Genomic DNA, 23,657 nt, shown 5'->3' with positions numbered 1-23,657 from the left:
CTCCCATAAATAGCAAAGGTGAACAAATACTGAATAGTGGTTTTAGTTTACAATAATAGTTAAAGTGCAAAAGTGGTTATTAAGCACTCGTTTTGTCAGAAAATACCTTGGGCTCAGGTTTGCCAGTCATTTTCTTCAGAAGTTCATAAAGATGTACAGCATTCCCTTGCGAGTACCAGCCAGGTTTATCCAGAGATGGTAGTGTCTCTTGCTCCTCGTCATTTTCTGCAAGGGCGTTTCACAATCATTTTTTTTAAATCAAATGCAAGCACCCAACTGGGCAGATGGTGTTCAGGAATGTCTGTGAGGCAGTTCCAAGAAGGAATCATGCAGTGACAAGAACAGTACAGCAGGTAGGGTGCTTGCCTTGTATACAACAATCCAGGGTTTGATTCCCTAGCAACCCAATATGGTACTTTAAGTTCCAACAGGAGTGATCTTTAAGAGCAGAGTCAGGAGTAAGCCCTGAACACTGCCATGAGTAGCTCAAAGACAAGACAAGACAAAACAAAAAGAGGCAGATAAAGAACCTCATGGATAGAAAAATACATTAAAAATTATATATATATATATATATTTTTTTTTTTTTTTTCCCACCACTGGTGGTGGAAAGGGCCATGTGGTGCCAGGGATCAAACCTAGGACATAGTATGCGAGGACCATGCTCATCTACTTGAGCCACATAGCTAGCCTTATATAATTTGGGGGGGGGGGGGTTGGGCCACCCCAGCGGTGCTCAGGGGTTACTCCTGGCTATCTGCTCAGAAATAGCTCCTGGCAGGCACGGGGGACCATATGGGACACCGGGATTCGAACCAACCACCTTAGGTTCTGGGTCGGCTGCTTGCAAGGCAAACACCGCTTTGCTATCTCTCCGGCCCCGCCTTAAATAATTTTTAAGAATGGTTTTATATTATAGAAAAAAAAGAGTAAAGGATAGAAATTTTTCCTCAGTACCTGTACAATATAGGCAAGTATAACCTACCCTGTTTAGCTGATTATATTATGTAGGTTCATAAGCTATAGCACATTTATTACTCTGATGTTTGATACCAACATATAAACTTCTTGGGATAACAGGAAGGTAATATTATTTAAAATAAACCTTAACTGATAAGAATAAGGCTCAAGACGTCTTCAAAGCTGGTAGTGGTTAGAGGGATGTTTGCTTGACAGTATGTCTTTATAAAACATTATTATGTAAGCCAATTGAAGTTACTACATATTGTCATGTTGGAATTGGGACAAGATAATTAAAAAATTAAATAGACTTAACAAACAATTAAGACTGCATACATTTTTACATATTTTACTCAAAAATACTCATTCTGATTTGCTATAGCTACTTTTGATTCACTTTTGTTCTTTTTATTGCTCAGTCTCTGACTAAAGAGAACTGAAGTTAGAGAGGTTTACACAGACTGCTTAAGTTCACTGGCTATTAAGGGGTATATATCTGCAGGACCCTAAAGTTTATACTATTATCATTTTGCTCCCATAATAGCTTTGCCCTCCAATTTGCCCTACAATGGAGAAAAGGTGGGTAGCAAGAGGAGCATCATGTCAAAGTCCATGTCTGTGGACTGTTCTAAGCTGTCCTCACCCTGCATGCTCAACCATCTCCAAAAGATCAAGGCAAGAAAGAAAAATCTTTGCCACCATGGTTTTTTTCCCAGCAGTTCTATGCCTTGCAGATAAGCCAACAAACAAAAAGCCTCCAAATTAAAAACAATGAAGACAAGGAAGATAAAGGTTTTGTGAAAGACATGATATACCATATTGGCCAGCAGAGCCACTGAGCCATTTAGGTACAGCAGGAAAACATGTGTGTGGCGAGGGAGGGGCAGGTGTGAGAGAGTTGGCATGGGGAACCTATCTTTGTTTCATATTTCATATTTCAAAAAGGAGTGCTTATTTTTGGGTGTGTGTGTCTTGGGTCTTCTTTTCTATAGCTCTCAGTGTACTTTCAAGTAAAATTTTGTCATATGTTGTAAGCAGAAGTAGAACAAAGCTGTATAAGACTAGAAGTTTATATAATTGGAGAATTCCTCTTTAATAAGAATGTGAATACAAATTTAAGAACACAACTATGTCATTCTCCTTATTTGGACTTGGAGAGAATAAAAGAGAGGTCTCAAAGAATAACGCTCATTAGTTTCCTTCACAAGTCAACCCTAGAATAGGACAGGGGAGAAACAAAAAAAAAGATCTGGAAAGGACTTATAAATAGGTAAATGGTCCCCCAGCCAGGAGTGATTTCTGACGCATAGCCAGGAGTAACCCCTGAGCATCATTGGGTGTGGCCTAAACACCAAAAACCAAAAAAAAAGAGTTTCCTCAGTGAATGCGAGACTTAGAAGACAGAGGGCAAAGATGATATTCTTGGGGCCGGCGTGGTGGCGCTAGAGATAAGGTGTCTGCCTGCCAGCGCTAGCCTAGGACGGACCGCTGTTCAATCCCCCGACGCCCCATATGGTCCCCCAAACCAGGAGCGACTTCTGAGCGCATAGCCAGGAGTAACCCCTGGGTGTGGCCCCCAAAAACAAAAACAAATAAGCAAAAAAAGATGATTTTCTTCCAAGGTAAGCTTAACAGGATTCCACACACACAGCTCTAGATGTAAAAGGGGGAAGATAATATATTTTTTTAATTGCATAATTTTGTTGTGGTCAAATAACAAAGGCAAGGAAGGTATGAAGGACAAACAATAAGTTTGGCCTTGTTTCTTTTTAGGCTGAAATAAGAATAACAAGTCAGAATACTGAGTGGGACTGCCTGGTATGCAGAAGAAAATAGATAAAAAAAAGGTTTTGATAAAAGAAGACCAGTATAGGAAGACAGACTGTGCTTGGTCATGGCTGAGTGAGAGAACAAAGTCATAATTGAATCATAATTGCCAAATTGGGGGAGGGAGGGAGTGGATGGAAACACTGGGAACAGGGCAGTGAAGAGTGATAGATTAACTGTAGACAATAAATCTACATTTATCACTGTGAGGTGAAGACACACACTCCCCCAGTGCCTTCACCCATAAGTGGCAGGATAGTGAAGGGCAAGGAAGGGGTGAGGGGCAGTGATGGCAGTTTCTGCCAAGAAACTGAGGTTGCTAAGGTCAAACTTTTAATAGGGATTGGGTCTGTGCAAACAAATTAGGCACCTGCAGTTTATTTCTGATCTCCATGACAACGAGAAAGGGGCAAAGTGTTAGCCTTGTGCTATACTGCAAGCAGCCACAGCTCAAAACTCCATTTCAACCTGCTGGGCCTAATCTTACTTCAGATCTTAACCATTTAAGGCAGAGATTTGATTTATGTGAAACTGGAGCTTATACCAGGCTGACATGCCTTACTTTGTGCAATCATTAACTGACATGTAGATGACTTGTGCATTACATGGAAGCTGGGTGATCATTACTATGTAAAGCCAGGAGATGCATTGTATTGTAGCAGTACATACAAAAGAGAATGGCAATGCAGGAAATACGGTAGGGTGCAAAATAGAGAAAACTGCAAGATAGGTGAGAACAAGACAAAGGCAGTAGAACTGGGGATGGGTTGTCAGATTTATGTTTGAAATGCAACTATGGAATAGGGAAGTTTAGGCAAGTCAAGATGGGAAAGGGGTGTTAATGAGTTGTATAGTCATGTCAAATCTCAAGGGATTTTTGGCAAGTTTAGAAACAGAAATAGTCCTCTGTCTATCATGGCAAATTAACTGAGATACGAATTGAAAATCATGGGAGTACAGGTTCGAGAGTTAGAAAAGAAAGGAGGCTCAAAACAGACGGATGGAGAACAGCAGCATGAAAGAAAAAATCAAGGGAAACCAGCAGTGAAATTTGGAGAAAGCAGTTAGAGTAGCTGAAGAATTAGAATCAGTATCAAAATAAAGTTCCAGATGACAGTGAATCAGAGTTTTAATCTATACAATATTCATTCTCTATTAATAACTGTTTGCATACTTTAAATGAACATAATCTAATTTGTGTTAACTCCAAAGATGGAACTGGGTTTGATCCCTGGACCCCCAAGCCTGCCAGGAGTAACCTGAGTACCACTGGGTGGCCCAAAAATCTCAAAACAGTTGCATCTTCCACTAAAATATTTTCAATTTTTAAAGATGAGGAAACTTTGGAGATTGTGTAAAAGCCCAGTCTTTTGCATGTGAAAAAGAGGCATTTTTTTCTATATATTTATATGAGATGCATATATAATTCTATATATCTTTAAGTTCTAACCATTAAGTTCTGACTGTTAATTTCAAACCATTATAGACAATGGTGGTATACTGAGGTCCAATTTCATCAACTGGATTTTTTTATTACTGAAACTACTATACTGTATGTTTTGAGAACTCAGCTCTTCGTAGTTCCAAAAGTTAAAAAAAAGTATCTAAAATAAACATCTCTTAAGGTTAAGATTTGTAGCATTTGTACTATAAATCCAGTCAATAGGGATTATCCATACAGTCTTTAGGTAAATATAATCTGAAAATAGTTTGGAAAACCATCGTTATTTGAAATCTCAAATCCAATCTGATGCCACACAAAGAAAATACTGTGTAGAAATCATAGGATAAGTACCTTTTTTTATTTGACTGTGATTTATAATATAAGATAAAACAAAACAATATATACAATATAATATATATTCTGTCAGTTATAATAATATAATAAAACAATGGCTATCTGTGTACATAATTCCAATACCATATCCATCACAAGTGAATCTGCTTCTCTCTCCTAAGAATCCCACATGTATAGAGTAAGTACTCCAAATAATTAAGATCTTTAAACAGTTCATGCTTTACCTCTGGGTATTATTAGGTTAGTGATTTATTGTTTTCTGGGTCAAACCTGGTGATGCTCAGGGGACACTTCAGGCTCTATGCCCAGGGATCACTCCTGGCAGTGCTAAGGGATCATATAGGATGCTGGAATCTAATTTGAGTTGTCTTTGTGCAAGCATTGAATCCTATTGCACTCTGTCTCTGGCTCCTGGATATTATTCTATTAAATAGTGTAATACTGTATAAGTGTGGTTAATTTGTTAGCATAAGTTAATGCATTTATGACTTCAAATATGTTCAAATGTTTGGTATAAATTTAGTGTGCTTTGTTTTTATATTACTAGTGTGCTCAATAAAAAAAATCTTCATGAGAGGGGTTGGTGAGATACAAAAGTAGGTAGCGCATGTCTTTTCAGGCACTGGACTCTGTTTAGATCCTTAGCACCAAGTATCACTGTATCACTGGGTAAAACTCTGAGGCTCCTCATTGTGACCCTGGAGACTCATAGCTCTACTAAAGTGGCCTGGTTGGCTGAGATATACTGGGAGTAGCCTCCAAATCCTAAACACCAGTTGGGAACCACCCCTATACCCTATAAAAATAGCAATGATCCACAAATAGATAGCAAATAAACTCACTGCTTTTATATCCAAATCTATTAACTCCTTTATGCTTGATCAGACTCTCTCTCTCTCTCTCTCTCTCTCTCTCTCTCTCTCTCTCTCTCTCTCTCTCTCTCTCTCTCGTTTAAGGGTTACACTCAGCGACACTTAGGGGTTACTCTTGGATCTGGGCTCAGAAATCACTCCTGGCAGGCTTTGAACGCCATGTGGAATGCCAGGATTCGAACCACCATCCATACTGAATCGTCTGCTGCATGCAAGGCAATCGCCGTAGCACTGAGCTATCTCTCTGGCCCCAGACTTTTCTCTTATTAGTTTAATGTATTCATTCAACAAACTTGCACAGACCACCTAGGCCCATCTATTCACTGAGAGAGATTGCAACAGTGGAATAGGCCTTAATAAAAATCTCTCAAGTATTCTGCAGGTACATTATGTTCTCCATTATAATAATTTTGTCCTGAAATATTTACTGAGTAATTTATTTAAGTTAACCAAATGAGGTTAAAGTACATGTCCTTCATTTTTAAAGTCAAGGAGAAATTGACATGCAAACAAATATTTATTATATGTTAAGTTAGAGAGTAAAATAGAAATATAGGTATTTTTCTTACTCCTCCAGGAGGAAAAAGATGTTATATCTGATATTGATTGTACTTTGCACAAACTTGTTAGTCAAGAGGTGCTTATTGAGTAATTAAGTGATCAAATCTTAAATAGGAGATAAAAGAACCAAAATATAACTTACCAAGTGTCCAGAAAGGTCTTTGAGTTGGTAAATGAGAGAAGAAACCAGGTTTCAATGCATTTGTAATCACAACATCAAAAAGATCTGGAAAATCATTCCTATAAAGCAACAGGATTTTTTTAGAAATTTATTTTCAAACGTTGGTAAATATCCATTCAAAACTTCATCTGACTGAAACATCATTTCTCATCCATAAGTAATTTTTCCATGCTTTCTCTACATTCAAGGTGAGTCTTACAGTAAAAAAAGAAGGTGACTGAACCAGTCTTACTGGCACCCTGAAGAATAAAACTAAAGAAATCCAAGCAAAATAACTCAGATGACAAAGCTGGTATTACAATTTTGGTAACAGTAATAGTAAATAAATTTTCTTACTTTTCTCTTTAGTTTATGAACCACATCTAGAGTATTCAGGGTCTATTACCAGCCAGTGCCAGGGTGACACTCATAGTAGTACTTGGGAACAAGTGTTACCAGGGATAAAACTTGTATTTCCTGCATGCAAAACATGAACTCTAGTTTACTGAGCTCTCTCTCCAGCCAAATTTAATACTTCCTAATAACTAAAAATACTCATGAACTCTGTTCAAATTTGACATTAAAAATCTGTCTGGATTTATGAACTTGAATAGTATTAGTAATTTTGTGTGTTACATGTGACCTACAGAAAGCAAGTATAATATCAAGCCAGGTAATATCTTTCAACAAGTATTCAAAACATTAAAGTAATTATTTGTTTTGAAAATTGGTATTATAGGGGCCAGAGTGATAGCACAGTGGTAGGGGGTTTGCCTTGCATGTGGCTCACCTGGATTTGATTCCTGATATCCTATAAGGTCCCCCAGACTGCCAGGAGTAATTTCTGAGCACAGAGCCAGTAGTAATCTCTGAGCACTGCTGCACTGCTGGGTGTGGCCTCCTCAATTGGTATAGACATATAACTATAATTATTTTAAGCAATTAGTTAATACTATATTAAGGATTACTTAGAACGGAAAAGGAAAACTTGACATTGTTCTGGAGATAGTATGGGGGTTGAGATTAATCCCTGGCACTGCCATGGGCATTGCCAAGAGACCACTAAGCAGAGAACCAGAAGTAGACCTGGAATATAACTACATGTAGTTCAAACTCATCCCCCAAATTAAAAACCAAAAACAACCAAAACACAACAAATCAGTGTTTGTACTGTGGAAACAGTATTTAACCAATATTATTCTTACAAGTCTAATAATCACAAATGTTTTTATAAGTCAAAACTGCACTAAAGAGAAAAATAAGAACAAGATTAGTTATCTATGCTGAAGAAAAGGATGTTAAGAACTCTAATGTTTATTCTGATGCAAAGTCATTGCTAGCAAGGCAAATGAGGTACCTTCAGAAGTCTTGAGAACTCAACCTAAATTTATTTCAAGAGCCCCCAAGATTAATATTTTACTGAAAGTAGAAAAACTATGCACAGCTTTTTAAGAATACTAGAGATAAAAATTCACAAGTGCTCTGAATATAGAAATCAAGAGGCTAAAATGTTGGCTAGAAGTTCTCTGTGAGGTTCAAACTTATCTCATGCAATATTAGTTGAAATCTGAGGACTCTTTAGGGAGATCCTAAATTTTAATTTATTTTTTTAAAAATAAATAAATTTATTTAAATTTAATATTACTTTAATTTTATTTATATTTAAAAATTATATTTTGGAGAAAGATTTTGAAGGTCACACCTAGCATGTGGGAAATACTCCTAGCAATGCTATAAAGGATGCTGGAGTTGACATAGTTGACATAGTCAGGGTTGACCACACGTAGACAAGTGCCTTAAACCCTGGGCGTCTCCAGTCCTAATAGTTCACTTTAGAGTTTTGCTTTGACAATATTGAATTTACTGAAACTTCCAAAGTAATTTGTCTAATACTAATCTGCACTGGTGGTCTTGAACTTCCCTTCAAATATTTCTGGCACCACTGGCCTACTTTTTAATTTTTCCTTTGTTTTTGGGCCATTCCCAGTAAAACACTACACTCAGGGCTTACTACTGGCTCTGTATTTAATAGTCATTACTAGAAGTGTTTAAGGAATGATATGTGGTGATGTAGGTTGGCTGCATGCAAGGCAAGTACCTTCCCCCTCTGTACTATCTTTTTGTACTGTTCCACTTTTAAAATGATAAAATTCAGACTTACTCATAGAACCTACACATCAAGATGAAACAAGAAATTTGAACCTATGCCCATTTTACTTTAAAGTCTGTGCATTTATATTACCTTGATTTTCATGGGTGTCCAGTTTTATCTATGCTAAAATACAGGACTCCATACTGAAATGATTACTGAAGGATTGTACTTGGAGAATACTAGGGAGTATAACCTCTAGCTTGTGTTTCTCAACAATTATCCAAAGTTATCAAGGAAGAATGCTTGAAGGACACATGGACTGTCCACCTTCCAGGGTATTAGTGTGCCCTGAGAATACTCCAGAAATACATCTTACTAAAATGCACATAGGATGGGCAGCGGTTTGTCTAATGCTATTAGGCACAATTTGTCTAATGCTATAAGACACTTACACTAAGGATTCTTTAATACAATGATTTGACCATCACTTTGATTAGTATTTTACTTGTAAGACAATGAAAATGGAATAACACATCACTTACCCAAGGATATATTCACAAAGAAGTCGACAGTAATCACTGTGAGAGCTGGTGATTAGCAAAAGAATTTTTCCAGAATTCTTTAGTTGTCGAAGCCACTTCTTTACAGATTCAGGACATCTGTGTATATATTTGCCTGGATCTCTTTTTATTTCTGGAAAATATATGCCATAGTTTTCTGAAAAATAAAAAGACCAAGAGATCTGTCTTTGCTCTTCCTTTTTGACTCAATATATTCTCAATTAAGCTCATGTCTAAGATATAGAGACAAAATTAAAATAAAAAATCTGGATGTGAACAATTTCTAATAAAACCATTACTACTTTTCAAGAGTATTTAAAATGTGGTAACTGAAAATGTTAGTTATGAATATCTGTTGACATTTTGACAAGAACTTACAAATAGTAGACCAAATAAATATCATAACCAGCATTTGAAAACCAGAAAACAAAATGGATTTGAAATTTCAATTCATAAGTTTTTTTGTTTGTATTGTGCCACAAACAGGGATTCTGCTTCATTATATGGGCAGGGATCACTCCTGGCAGGATCCAGACCGCATTTGCATGGCTGCAAATTGACCCTGGATTAGCCCCATGCTTGAGTCAGGGGTAGCTAGCTGCCTGGCCCCAGTGGGTGTGGACTTTAGACCCAAAATAAATAAACACAGTTTTAACACTAAGGACATCTACTATTGCCACTTAGATGATCACATCTCAGAAAGGAATATACTGCAAACATTAATCATATCTGTATCCAAAATGAACTATACAAAGAAAATTTGATACTAAACATGAACAAAACCAGGATGTATTCTTTTATTTTGACCAAGAAAACACTTGTGTCTAAATTTCTAGGACCTCTCAAAAATCGTAAGAGCTATATTTAATTGGCCCTGCAAATAATGTCTATATATGTGTATTCTTGGTCAGAAATACAGTTCATTGGATAAAAGTGCCTGTCTTGTAAGTATGAGATCATGAGTTAGATTCCAGTGTTTTCTTTATGCTGTAGCATGGCCCCAGAGGCTCTATGGGACTTCTGTCATAACACTGTGTGATTTCTGGTACATAGTCAGGTATTAATGTGTGGTCCTTGGCAAGCACCAAATTTAATGATGCACAAGCACCGTGATTTGAAAGCACTGCAACTCCCAACCCCCTTTGCCATGACCACATGTGCAAACACCATGTAGTTCTGGCCCTCACAACAGTTAAGACAAGGAAAAGGAAATGAAAATGCTTCCTTCTGTTCCCACAGAGAGAGAGAGAAGTTACTAATAAAGAAAGGGTACAATGAGAAAGAGAAAATTACATCTAAATAGTCAATCAAGCATAGAAATTTAATGTGTAGGTGGTTGTCAGGGTAATACAAATCATGTCTTTTGTAATTTATTGTAGCTGCGGCATACATGAAAGCATTTCACTGAGAGACAGAAACAGTTTTTAAAGCAACTCTGAACATAACTCTTTTAGGTTATTTTTTTCTTAGTGGCACATGTTTGGTGCCATCTAGTGATCAAAATATAAATTACTATTAAAAACCTTTCTTTTTAAAAAAAAAGTATATACATCTAAAGTTGAGGAAAGTAATGCCTCCCATTTTCCTTTTCCCTAGGAGTGCTTTAGCTATTCCAGGGTGCTTATTGTTCCAGATGAACTTCATAGGTGTTTGATCCACTTCTTTGAAGAATGTCATGGGTATTTTTAAGGGGAGCGCATTAATCTGTATAATGCTTTGGGGAGTATTGACATTTTAATGATATTAATCCTGCCAATCCATGAGCAGGGTATGTGTTTCCATTTCCGTGTGTCCTCTCTTATTTCTTGGAGCAGGGCTTTATAGTTTTCTTTGTATAGGCCCTTCATGTCTCCAAGATATTTGAGTTTGTGTGGCACTATTGTGAATGGGATTGCCTTCTTGACTTCCTTCTCTTTCCTATCATTATTGGTGTATAAAAAGGCCATTGATTTCTGTGTGTTAATTTTGAAGCCTGCCACCTTGCTATATGAGTCTATTGTTTCTAAAAGCTTTTTGGTAGAGTGTTTAGGGTTTTCTAAGTAGAGTATCATGTTGTCTGCAAACAATGAGAGCTTGACTTCTTCCTTTCCTATCTGGATTCCCTTGATATCTTTTTCTTGCCTGATCGCTATAGCAAGAACTTCCAGTACTATGTTGAAGAGGAGTGGTGAGAGCGGACAGCCTGGTCTTGTACCAGAATTTAGAGGAAAGGCTTTTAGTTTTTCTCCATTGAGGATAATATTGATATGATCATGTGATTTTTATTTTTCTTCTTGTTGATGTTGTGTATGATGTTGATAGATTTACGGATGTTAACCATCCTTGCATTCCTGGGATGAAACCTACTTGGTCGTAGTGTATGATCTTCTTGATGATGCTTTGGATCCTATTTGCCAGGATTTTGTTGAAGATCTTTGCATCAGCATTCATCAGGGATATTGGTCTGTAATTTTCTTTTTTGGCAGCATCTCTGTCTGGTTTTAGTATCAAGGTGATGTTGACTTCATAAAAGCTGTTTGGGAGTTTCCCGTTTTTTCAATTTCATTGAAGAGCCTGGCTAGGACTGGTAGTAGCTCCTCTTGAAAGATTTGAAAAAAATTCATTAGGAAATCCATCTGGGCCTGGGCTTCTTTTTGTGCAGATGTTTGATTACAGTTTCAATTTCCTCAGTAGTGATGGGGGGTGTTTAGATATGCTACATCCTCCTTAAATGTGGAAGGTTATCAAAACAGCATGGTATTGGAATAAAGACAGACCCTCAGATCAGTGGAATAGGCTTGAGTTCTCAGACATTGTCCCCCAGACATACAATTACCTAATTTTTGACAAAGGAGCAAGAAATCCTAAGTGGAGCAGGGAAAACCTCTTCAACAAGTGGTGCTGGCAGAACTGATTAGTCACTTGCAATAAAGCAAACATAGACCCCCAGTTAACATCATGTACGACGGTAAAATCCAAATGGATTAAAGACCTTGGTATCAGACCTGATACCATAAGGTATATAGAACAACATGTCGGTAAAACACTACATGACATTGAGACTATAAAGGCATCTTCAAGGAGGAAACTGCACTTTCCAAACAAGTGGAAGCAAAGATCAACAGATGGAAATACATTAAACTGAGAAGCTTCTGCACCTCAAAAGAAACAGTGCCCAGGATACAAGAGTCACCCACCGAGTGGGAGAAACTATTCTCACCCAACACCCATCAGATATGGGGCTAATATCCAAAATATACAGGGCACTGACAGAACTTTACAAGAAAAAAACATCTAACCCCATCAAAAGATGGGGAGAAGAAATGAACAGACACTTTGATAAAAAAGAAATACAAATGGCCAAAAGGCACATGAAAAAATGCTCCTCATCACTAATCATCAGGAGATGCAAATCAAAACAATGATGAGATACCACCTCACACCACAGAGATTGGTGCACATCACAAAGAATGAGAACAATGAGTGCTGGCGGGGATGTGGAGAGAAAGGAACTCTTATTCACTGCTGGTGGGAATGCCGCCTAGTATAGCCCCTATGGAAAGCGATATGGTGATTCCTTCAAAATCTGGAAATTGAGCTCCCATTCGACCCAGCTATTCCACTCCTAGGGATATACCCTAAGAACACAAAACAAAACCCCTTCCTCACACCTATATTTATTGCAGCACTATTCACAATAGCCAGGCTCTGGAAACAACCAAGATGCTCTTCAACAGACGAATGGCTAAAGAAACTATGGTACATATACACAATGGAATATTATGCAGCCGTCAGGAGAGATGAAGTCATGGAATTTTCCTATACATTGATGTACATGGAATCTATCATGCTGAGTGAAGTAAGTCAGAGGAAGAGAAAGAGAGACGCAGAATAGTCTCACTCATCTATAGATTTTAAGAAAAATAAAAGTCATTTTTGCAACAATCCTCAGAAACAATGAGAGAAGGGCTGGAACTTCCAGCTCACTTCATGAAGCTCACCACAAAGAGTGGTGAGTGCAGTTATAGAAATAACTACACAGACAACTACCATTATCATGTGAATGAATGAGGGAACTGGAAGGCCTGTCTGTAGTACAGGTGGGGTTAGGGTAGGATGGAGGGAGATTTGGGACATTGGTGGTAGGAATGTTGCACTGGTGAAGGGGGTGTTCTTTACATGACTGAAACCTAATCACAATCACATATGTAATCAAGATTACATATATGTAAATAAAGAAAAAAAAGAAAAAAGTATATACATCTAAAAACAAATTTACAGAATAAACTCCCTTATATGAAAATATAGACAGACACACAGTAAGTAATTACAAATGGCCAATGGCAAACAGCCTGGGAGTTGGTCTATAGAACTGACTTTACCAATAGGAGTGGTGTAGGGAGAACTTGAGACATTGTTGGAGAGGCACTGAAGGTCTGTGGGGGATGTGGTGGTGGAACACAATATGCTTGAAACTTTATTATCAAAAACATTATAGAACATAGTGACCAAATCAAAATTATATAAAAATTTATTTTCAAAGATTATAATGAGGGCCTAGTTTTGCTCATAAGTCAGACCAAACTAGAAAGGGAAAGTCCTGATACAAATCAATGTCCAATCCAATTGATGCTCTTAAAGGATCAATAGCTGCAGTTGAGAAAACTTTTTTTTTTTTGGTTTATGGGCTACACTCGGCAGTGCTGAGGTGTTATCCTGGCAGTGTGCTCAGAAATCACTCCTGGCAGGCTCAAGTCCCAGGACCAAATGGAATGCTGAGGATTAAACCTGGAAAAGTTTTTTATTTTAATCCCTAGTATCCCCCAATCATTAAAGAAATGAAATTACAATTACACAAATATAGACTTATCTTATTTAATAAAACAAACTAAGCTATTATACCAAAGGAATAATGTGTGTACTAACATGTTTAACCTGTCCTTTAAATGAACTCCCTGCCCACCCCCACCCCCCAAGCCTATAAAAACTCTCAAGGTAGTAAGTTTTTCTTTATTTTTTTTACTTTTTATGTCAGATTACTTTAATATATTACTATTTTAATAAAAATAGCAAGATTACACAATAAAACATCATTGTGACTTTATAGTTTCCATTTTTTAATTAAATATATTTTTTATTTAAGTAACATGATCATATTTGGGTTACAGTCATAACCAGAGCACCCCCATCACCAGTGCAACATTACCCCCTCCCCCTTCCCATCCCCTGCCTGTATTCGAGACAGGCATTGTACTACAGTAATTTGTTTTTACGTTCAGTAAGTTGTATAGGATAAGAGTAAAAAATATATAGTAAAGGTGATAGTGGCAATTGCCAATGTTTGCATAGGTCCAGAAAAATGGAGAAAATGGAAAAAAAAAATCCTTGACCTGATTACAAAAAGGCCTTACCCCAGAAGTGTATTTGCTTAAGACAGACTGTAGCAAGTTTTTCTTTCTGCTTGAAATGGAGATGGATTCAGCAGGTAAATATCTGAATTAGTTCAAAGGCAGACCTAGGATACACTGCTCTGGGGAAATTAATATGATTTTTAAATATATAATCTAACAGTAGGAGAAAAATTGTATTCTAACCTTATCATTCTACCTAAAGCATCCTTATATTTTTTAATGATCAAAAACATGTTTGCTATGCTTACTAATAATATTGGCAGAGGGCAGCAAATTTAAGTTAAAGGAAAGATGAAATAGTCCTGTTTGTTCCTAATTCAAAAAGTAACAGTATTTTCAGTTAACTTTTAGAGGAATTTGTATTTGCTGCCACTTCAACTCATTTTCCTGGCCCCTCTCCACATTTCCTTAGATGCTCAAATTTGAAGGAATCAAAAGTGAAAGACAAAAAAGCTTGCTTTATAAAATAAAAGATTAGCTCCCCTCCCTTAGAAGTTTGGTTAGTAGTCAAAAAAATAATATCAAAGTACAGTAGCAGTTGAATACAAAAATAAATGGCCTGTATTATGAAACAGGATTCATTCAGTATTAGGGACCTCTCGTGGTAAAACAAAATAAGTACAACTTGATTATTTAAAACACTTTGCTTTAACAGACATTTGTGCCACGCCACTTTTTCTATCATCACAGAACGATGACAGAATAACAAATTTTCTTTTTCTAAAATACAATCACTGTATCACTATTGTTTGTATGACTTGAGGCTAAAGTTAACAAAAAAGCCATCCAAGGGAATATGAAATGTTGGAATGGTAACACTTCGATCCATCAGCCTCCAATTAAGGTTTGTTGTTTCCATGGCATCATGTATTTTAGAATAAACTGAAATCTTTTTTACTTATTATTTTTGTTGTTTTTTTTGGGGGGGAGGGGGCACACCCGGTGACGCTCAGGTGTTACTCCTGGCTATGCGCTCAGGAATCGCTCCTGGCTTGGGGGGACCATATGGGACACTGGGGGATCGAACTGCAGTCTAGCAGTCTAGGCTAGCACGGTTAAGGTGGCACCACTTGTGCCACTGCTCCGGACCCAGAATAACTGAAATCTTATCAATTGCCTGCGAATGCTAAAATACTTAGATTTTCTGTTTATTTGTATGTAATAGGCTTCAAAATAAAGAAATCCTAGATATCTGAAATGATTAAAGTGAGTATACATGCTAAATATAATATCTGGAAAAGGACAACAAAAAAAAGGGAAACAGTGGGGGCAGAAGCAAGAGCACAATGGTAGTAGGGCATTTGCCTTGCACTCGGCCAACCCAGAACCAACCCTGGTTAGATCCCTGGCATCCCATATTGTCCTCCGAGCCTGTCAAGAGTGGTTTCTGAATGCAGAGCCAGAAGTATCCCTTGAGCACCGCTGATTATGGCCCAAGAAACAAAGACAAAAACAAAGAAACAAACAAAAAAAAAAAACAAAAAAAAGGGGGGAAACAAAGTAAGTATAAAAATTATTTCAGAAATCTGTAATTATAGGTAGATAGTATAGTAGGTAGGTGCTTGCTTTGCACATAGCTGACTCACGTGCAATCCTTGGCACCACATATGGTCCCCTGAGTACTATCAAGAGTGATTACTGAGCACAGATAGTTGTGGCCCAGCCCTCCCTCTCCAAAATTTTTGAGTTAATAATTTTTATTTCAATCTCTGTTGTAATGGGTTCCATACACCTGTTCCCTACTCCAAAGATTCCTCATTATTTGATCTAGGCATAGCAATGACATTGGTATATTTTTAAATGAATCAAAGTAATTTCATTTATGTGTATTTTGGGCTACACCAAGTAGTGCTCAGGGGCTACTCCTGGCCTTGTGCTCAGGGATTACTCCTGGTAAACTCAGGATAACATAAGGGATGCTGGAAATCTTACCTGAAGACAACAAGTACAAGGCCAGAGCTCTACCCACTGTACTATTGTTTCAGAATCAACCCAAGTAATTTTAATGTATTTGTAGTATGAAGAATTAACTTTTCTAGGATAGAAAACAAACTAGGACTCATGCTATTATTTTCTGTGTAACCTGCCTGTCTTGTCATTAGAAATTAAGTTCTAAATTCTAAAACACTTTTATTACCTAACACATAGCCTTGTACATATGAACTACTTCTGATTAACTGAAATGTCTTTATGGTTGATGATCCTGAAATGTTTATTCTTTATTCCAATTATACACGATATTCTAAATTTAGTATTTTTAATAAAGAATTATATATTTCACACTTATGATTAGAGAATTCCTGGGAAAAGAAGGCTGAATGAATTCCTTCCGATAAAATTATTTAAATACTTTGAACAAGCACAGACAAACCAAAGAGATTCCTTTCTCTCTCTAAAGCCATCAAACAGTCAGATCTTGGACTGAATTCAGTTTTCAAACTTTTATAATTTTTCCTCACTTTAATGATTTCTGACTGGATTACATTATCTGCAGTACTCCTCACAACCCTTTTCCCAGTAAAATATTATATTATACTCAGAACAGTCAGCTCTCCTTTGGGCACTGAAGTTTATAATAACATTTCTTCCTAGGATGTCAGAATGAGTCACTATAAACTGGTTTTCTCTTTTTGTCATAGTGCCTGGACGGATACTATCCCGGTGAAAAAGTCATGAATCATTCCCATTTTGCAGTGGAGGAAATTGAGATAGAGAGACTAAGAAAATTGCTAAAAGGAACTAAAATGTACTGAGTAAAACTGGACTTGAATGCAGCTAGTTTGTTTGAACGGGCTGTTGTAAAAATATTCTGCATCTCTAGAGACAACAAAAATCATGACATCATATGGTGATATAAAATCATATGGTTACAACATTTTGCCATAAAATCATATGGTGACAACATTTTGTGTGTGTTTAGTAATTTTTAAGGCTGGCTTTAATTAAAATGTATTTGAAATTTGGACAAATTTTAATTTTGGCAGAAAAAACATTTATTATAATGATTTCTACTTATAGCTACAACATCTATAACTTAAGATATTGGGATTTTGAAATCATCTACTTTAACCCTACTGTGATAAATATCAATTAGTAAAGATGACAGCTTTTGTTCAAGACTGTAATTTGCAACAAATATTAGAATATAAAAGGATATATGTTACCGGGTATTATCTGAAAAAGAAATGTACCATGTTTAGAAGGAGAAAAAGTCAACCTTTTTACATTATATATACACCTATCTATCTATGTACATGTAAATTAAATTAACACCATTTCCTGAACATTTTCATTATAGTCTTTGAGAAGATATTATTATGTTACTAACTGAGGTATTAGGGTAAGATATAAATAAACACACAGATGGCATCTACTAAGTAATAACCTTATCTCTCTATGACATACTGTCCTTACACTTTGCTGCTGAGAAATGTCTGGGGCTTGTCACAAGGTTCCTTCTCAGTAGAGCTTCCTCTAGGCCCTTTCCCAGCTTACTTCCCACCATTTACAACATCTGTCACACTTCAGGTAATAAATAGTTGAGACAAGAACATTCAGGCAAACAGTAGATGACTAATAATTATATAAGCGAGTAGATAGGGAAACCTAGTAGACCAAGTTTAATAGGTCATCATAAACACTAGAGGTTGGCAAACCACAGCCCACAAATGAAACTTAAATGGCTATGGCTATGTCAATTTCACATAAAGCCTATAATCTTCACTAGCCAGTCATTTAACACTAAGTTTGAAGGGCTAGAGAGAGTTTAGGCATCCCTGAACTCCACAAATGGTTCCCTGAATATAGGACCTGGAATAGCTACTAAGAATCATTAGGTATGCCTCCTGAAAAATAAGAAAGAAAGAGAGAAAGGGAAAGGAAAGAGGGAATTAAAGGAAAGGAAGGGAAGGAAAGGGAAAAGAAAGCAAAGCAAAGGAAAGCAAAGGAAAAAAAAGGAAAAAGTTTGTGCTGTTAGGAAGACAGCTTGAGTGGTAGAGAACATACCTAGTGTAAATAAGGCCTTGAGTTCGCATTCCAGTCCCACTAGTCCATATCAGCCCCTCTAAGCATGGCAGAAAAGGAAGAAGGAAAGTTTGCTTATTGGGAGAGTGATGTAGTTCAAAGACAGACAGACCATTTGCTCTGCATGCCTGAGGTACAAAATCCTGGCACCACAAAATAAATAAAAGTTTACTTATTCTTGAATACAGTATTTCATAATTATAGGAGAGCCACAATACATAACAGTTAAGACTATTAGAAATGTCAACTTATCTAATTAACAAAAACATTAGCTGAAAACTTTTAAAAAGTACTTAAGTTTCTTTCTTTCTTTCTTTTTATTTTTCAGGGGAGAGCACCAACACAGGCCCCCACTACCACGAATTATGCAGTCGAGTTTCCCACATTTGGGGAAATCGCAGGGGTCAGCACATCCGGAGTGCAATGGATAAGCCTCGCCCTGGGGAAACCACCTTCGTGATCATGGTATCTCCCCTGCCAGGAAAAGTACTTAAGTTTCTTAGCAGAAAGAAATATTAGAGATTATAAAATCATATGCTAAAACTCTTATTTCTGAAAGACAACATAAATACCCTTATCTTTGGACCGCAATGTATGTCTGTGTTTGATATGCTTACCTCTCAATTATTCTCTGGACTTAGTTCTCTCAAACTCTACTCCATGGAGCCAGAAGAGAGGTCTCTTTATCATTTTGCTTAAGCAAATCTAAATCTACTTTGCCATTGCCTTTATGATTCCAGAACCTTTTCTCTTTAGTCTCTAAATAAAATGTTTTCAGTTTTTTTTTTTTTTTTTTTTTTGGTTTACTCCTGGCTGTCTGCTCAGAAATAGCTCCTGGCAGGCACGGGGGACCATATGGGATACTGGGATTCGAACCAACCACCTTTGGTCCTAGATTGGCTGCTTGCAAGGCAAACGCCGCTGTGCTATCTCTCCGGGCCCAATGTTTTCAGTTTTATTTGTAATACTTGTAAACAAAGTAATAGCAAGGATCACCACAAAGTACTATAAATACAATTTTAAAAGCCAAGAGAGAGAAAGGTTTTCCCTTAGTAATGTCAGGGAAAATACAAAGGTCCTAGAAAGGCACATGATGACTTCATTAGAAGAACCCAAAGACATTATAGTTTGAGATGAGTAAAGGTCTTACTGCCTTAATACAATCTTAGAAAATTAGAAGGACAAAAAATAGAAATGATTCTCCTGCAATAAATAGCAAGTCAAAGATGCCTCCAGGTAAAATCCAGGCTAGCTCCAAATAGATACAACATTAAGTTTAATGTCAAATAGTTTAAAAATGCAACTGCCAGACGCAAAACCACCTTGGAGGTTGTTTCTGTCAAAGAAAGCCATCCAGTGATTATCCTGACTTGAAATCTCCCACCTCCTCTGGAAGAAAAAGGCTGGAACAAATTAGGAGAAATAAAGTGGGATAGCTTGGGGCAAAGGAGGCTCAGAGTTGTTCAAATCCTTATTCCTTTAAAAATGTTAAAAGTTGACTTGACTGCTTTGAAGGCACACACAAAGATGAGCAACAATAGAACAAAAGGGTTATATTCTAGATGTAAGGGTTCATTTCCTAAGACTGTCAGAAGGACAACTGCCTCCATTTACTTGACCTGGGATAGACTTTTCACTCTTTCTTAAAACCTGCTTTTATGTCTGTAGTTCACAGTCTAAAGGAATGCCAAGAACGTATTACACTTGCTGTGTTACACTCAGTTACTACATAAATACAACTAAAATCCATCCATTTTGGGAACCCAGTCTTCATATGAGAAAAGGAAAGCCAGAAGTGCAGGCTTAGTGCTTAATAATACAGTTTACAGCCTTTGTTGAGGATCTCTGGCAGAAAACATTGGTAAGATGGACAAGAACATTAGAAGGTGAATAATAATGTTGTACCTGATTGACATCCAGAGAAATCTATGCAGGCAGTGCTTTTACCTATTCAGTCTCCTTTTCCCTCAGATTTAATTTCTTTCATTTCCTTCACTCCACCTGCTTCCAGTGTAACTAATACAAATTTATATATCCTGGGTACAGTCCTATATTAAAAAACTGCATTAAGTTAATCATAAGTACTATAACAACATTTAATTAAGAATAACTGTAAAATACAAAGACTAAAAAAACTAGGGAATTTGACAAATCTGAAAATAATACTTAGAAATTTATTACTAGAGGATTTGAGAGAAAGAATTTTCTATTTTCTTTAGGGCACTTAAATAAAAAAGTATTTCTATAATATAGGAAACATAGTTGAGAATAAAGAGGATCAACTGCTGTCATCATATCCAAATACTTTTTTATGGACTCCCACATATATGCATACCATAATCTATAGTTAGTATAGGTCCCATCAAAGCTTTTAGGCTCACAATAGAACTTTAATCTCTCCTTTACCCAATTGTTTTGATGCACTATCAAAGGCATGTTTTAACCTATGGGAAGTTTGGAGTGTGTAATGCCATGATCCTGAAGTATGTGTGTAGAAGCGAATAGTTTAAAACTGTCAAGCTAGTTACTCCCCACTGACAATTTATAATCCTAAATCAGGATTATCAATACATACAAGTGGCTGAAAACCAAGAATCCTACAATAACAATAGTTGATGAAGATACTGAAAACAGAACATACCTAAAACATGGTATAAATACTTTGGAAAACTAGCAGTATCTACTAAAACAAAACATTCCATAGTGCAGCACTTCCCTGTCTAGATACAAAGCTAAGTGGAAATACAAATAGGTATACAAAATATATATGAGAAACATAAATAATAATAGTACCTGAATTAAGTTAAACTAAATGCCTCTAAAGTATAGAAAAGGTGAACTATGGTATAATAACAGAATGCTATATTATATAATAATAATAAATCAGTGGCAAATGTTACCTTCAAGAACAGAGATAAACTACAGAACCAATGGTGAGAAGCCAGAGAAAAAATACACACTACCTAACTCCACTTTTGTAATATTAAGAATCAACAAAATCATATGACAATAGATGTACTTCCAGGGAAGGGATATTTGCTGGAAGGGAACATGAAGAGGGCTGTAACTTTGAGTGAAAATATGCCTACACATTAACATAAATGATAAAGAACTTACATTTTCATCACCATAATGAGTCCAAGAAATAGAGAAGTGCTCAACTAAAATTTAAAGTGGAAATTTAAGGAAAATCTAAAGTGATGAGATGCTGTAAGACTTCAGTAAAGAAGAGCAAGCATTTGATAACTTAATTGGATTAAATTTGCATTGAGAATTTTTTTAGATTAAATTCACTATTTCCTGTTTCTCAGCCTAAATACTTTTGTTATATCTAACTGGTGGACTATAGCAGTCTACTAAAGTTAACTGAAAAGTATTTGTGGGCCAGAGTGAGAGCATAGTGGTAGGGCATTTGCCTTGCATATGGCCAACCCTAGACTGACTCCAGTTTGATTCCCGGCATCCCATATCCTCCGAGCCTGCCAGGAAAGCAGAGCCAGGAGTAATCCCTGAGCACCACTGGGTGTGACCACCCCTAATAAAAGAAAAGTATTTGTATTCATAAATCAAAAGCCATATTAGAAATAAAAGATTGTTCTTAGTAGATATCATTCCTTTTTTTTCCATTTGCTTTTACTTAAGTATTATTACTATTATTGTGCTTTCCTCACTTGAAATTTTCTAATCAAGCAATTGTTAAGATAATTAAAAACTGTTACATTTCTGATTATGCATAAGCTAAGATCTTAATTCAATAGTTCAGGCTAACAACTGTAATAATGTAAACAATTTACAATAGTAATGTAAACATTAAACAAATGGTTTAATGTTCATCTGCAAGCCACTCTAAATTTATAAAACACAGTTCCCCTTTCCCAGACTATAATCTCAAAACAGCATTCTTAGTTTAATAAAAACATCAAATGACTGAATTTTTGTTGTACTCAGTAAATATCACTCGATCTTATTTAGAGTGTCACTGAACTTCACAGGCATCAAATAACAGATCTGTATCTATAAAAGTAAATAGTTCTTTGTTTTTTTAATTAAAAGAAATAAATCTTTTGCCAATAATAATTTTCTAAAGGTTCAAACTCTTAACAGTAGATCAAGGGCATATGGCTCATTCTCCCTTAATTCCCCCGGAAGAATATGGGAGCAAATTTTATTTTTTACTGTCAATTTAAAATCTTAGTTTAAAACTTTATTGGGTAAAAATTTAAAAAGATGCTTTGTCTACCAGAATTTACATATCCCAAAAATCCTAAGTGAAAGAAAAATTAAGGTTCAGAAAATATTTTTCTGAAAGAATGACTACATCTCAAACAATACTTATAAGAGGAAACTGTATCGTGACAGAGGATTTCTGTATTACCTAGATCCAAGCTGTCTAATATAGCAGCCATTAGTCACATGTGGCTATTTAAAAGGAAATTAGGAAGCAAAGATATAGCCCCTCTCATGGTTAGGTCCCAGCAGCTTCCAGGCCTGATCTCTGTCATGTCAGTGACTCCAGCTGCACATCCCCTACCAGCTCCTCATCAAATTCACACTGTTCAGTTATACCTCTTATAACTGTGTAAAGATGAGCAGGGAAGAAAACAACCAATTCCCAGCCCAATCCCTTTGAGAGACCTGTAGGGCTAACTACAAATATCTACCTTCAATACAAGAGGAGTACAGCAATCCCAATGGGAAAGACATATAGAAATCTATCAAGATCAATGTGCAAAAACAGTAAAACAGAAGGTTCCACCGACTTAATAATTACTACAAGAATTTTAAATGAGTACAAAAGAACTATGACACAGGTAGTGAGTGAAGCGCAGTAAAGCACAAGAAGTGGTTGTAGTGAAAACTATAAGCAGCAATGAAGAGTATGGTAGATGATACAAAAACTCAACAGTTCTGAGCAGCAACAGCACCTGAGGAGATGGAAGTATTCCAAGATGAATTGGAGAAAACTCTAGAAAACAGCAGAAGATGGGAAAAAAAATGCCTAAAAAGAAATAAACAGCATGATATATTCTCTATAAACTAAAAGGGAATGAAGGGCTATAGTACAAAAACTTGATGAAATCAACTTCACTAAGAACAGTCTATACAGCTAGATTATCATTCAGATTTGAAGGAATGATACGAGGCTTCAGAGACAGGCAACAGCTTAGGATAACCACAGCCTGGAAACCAGTCTTGTAAGAAGTTTTAAAGAAACTTCTTTAAAAGCCATGACAAAGTACTCAGAATTCACTCATGGTGCTTATGGTTGATTCCAACTAGACTAAGAAAGGCTTCTTTATTCTAGCTTGCTAAAGCCTTTTATACATTTGCAATAATGAATTAACATTTCACATATACAGAATGAATATTCTTTCTTTTTTTTTTTTTTTTGGTTTTTGGGCCACACCCGGTAA

At 36.4% G+C, this 23,657-nt stretch overlaps 1 protein-coding gene and 1 non-coding gene across 2 annotated transcripts in view; both read right to left on the bottom strand.

Moving 5' to 3' along the window:
* NT5DC1 (5'-nucleotidase domain containing 1) overlaps positions 1–23,657 on the bottom strand; it is a 98,856-nt gene that overhangs the window by 5,285 nt on the left and 69,914 nt on the right. The window contains exons 8-10 of the mRNA XM_049771382.1: positions 8,813–8,987; positions 6,161–6,258; positions 107–225 (exon numbers count right to left, since the gene is read on the bottom strand). Coding sequence (XP_049627339.1) covers positions 107–225; positions 6,161–6,258; positions 8,813–8,987 — 392 coding nt within the window. The remainder of the gene's footprint in view (positions 1–106; positions 226–6,160; positions 6,259–8,812; positions 8,988–23,657) is intronic.
* LOC126007547 (U1 spliceosomal RNA) lies at positions 18,569–18,733 on the bottom strand. Its single transcript, XR_007495099.1, has one exon. It is a non-coding gene; the product is annotated as a U1 spliceosomal RNA (small nuclear RNA).

The sequence above is a fragment of the Suncus etruscus genome, chromosome 4 (genome assembly GCF_024139225.1).
Source record: "Suncus etruscus isolate mSunEtr1 chromosome 4, mSunEtr1.pri.cur, whole genome shotgun sequence".
Lineage (NCBI taxonomy): Eukaryota > Metazoa > Chordata > Mammalia > Eulipotyphla > Soricidae > Suncus > Suncus etruscus.
This window is presented reverse-complemented; position numbering and strand designations above follow the sequence as displayed.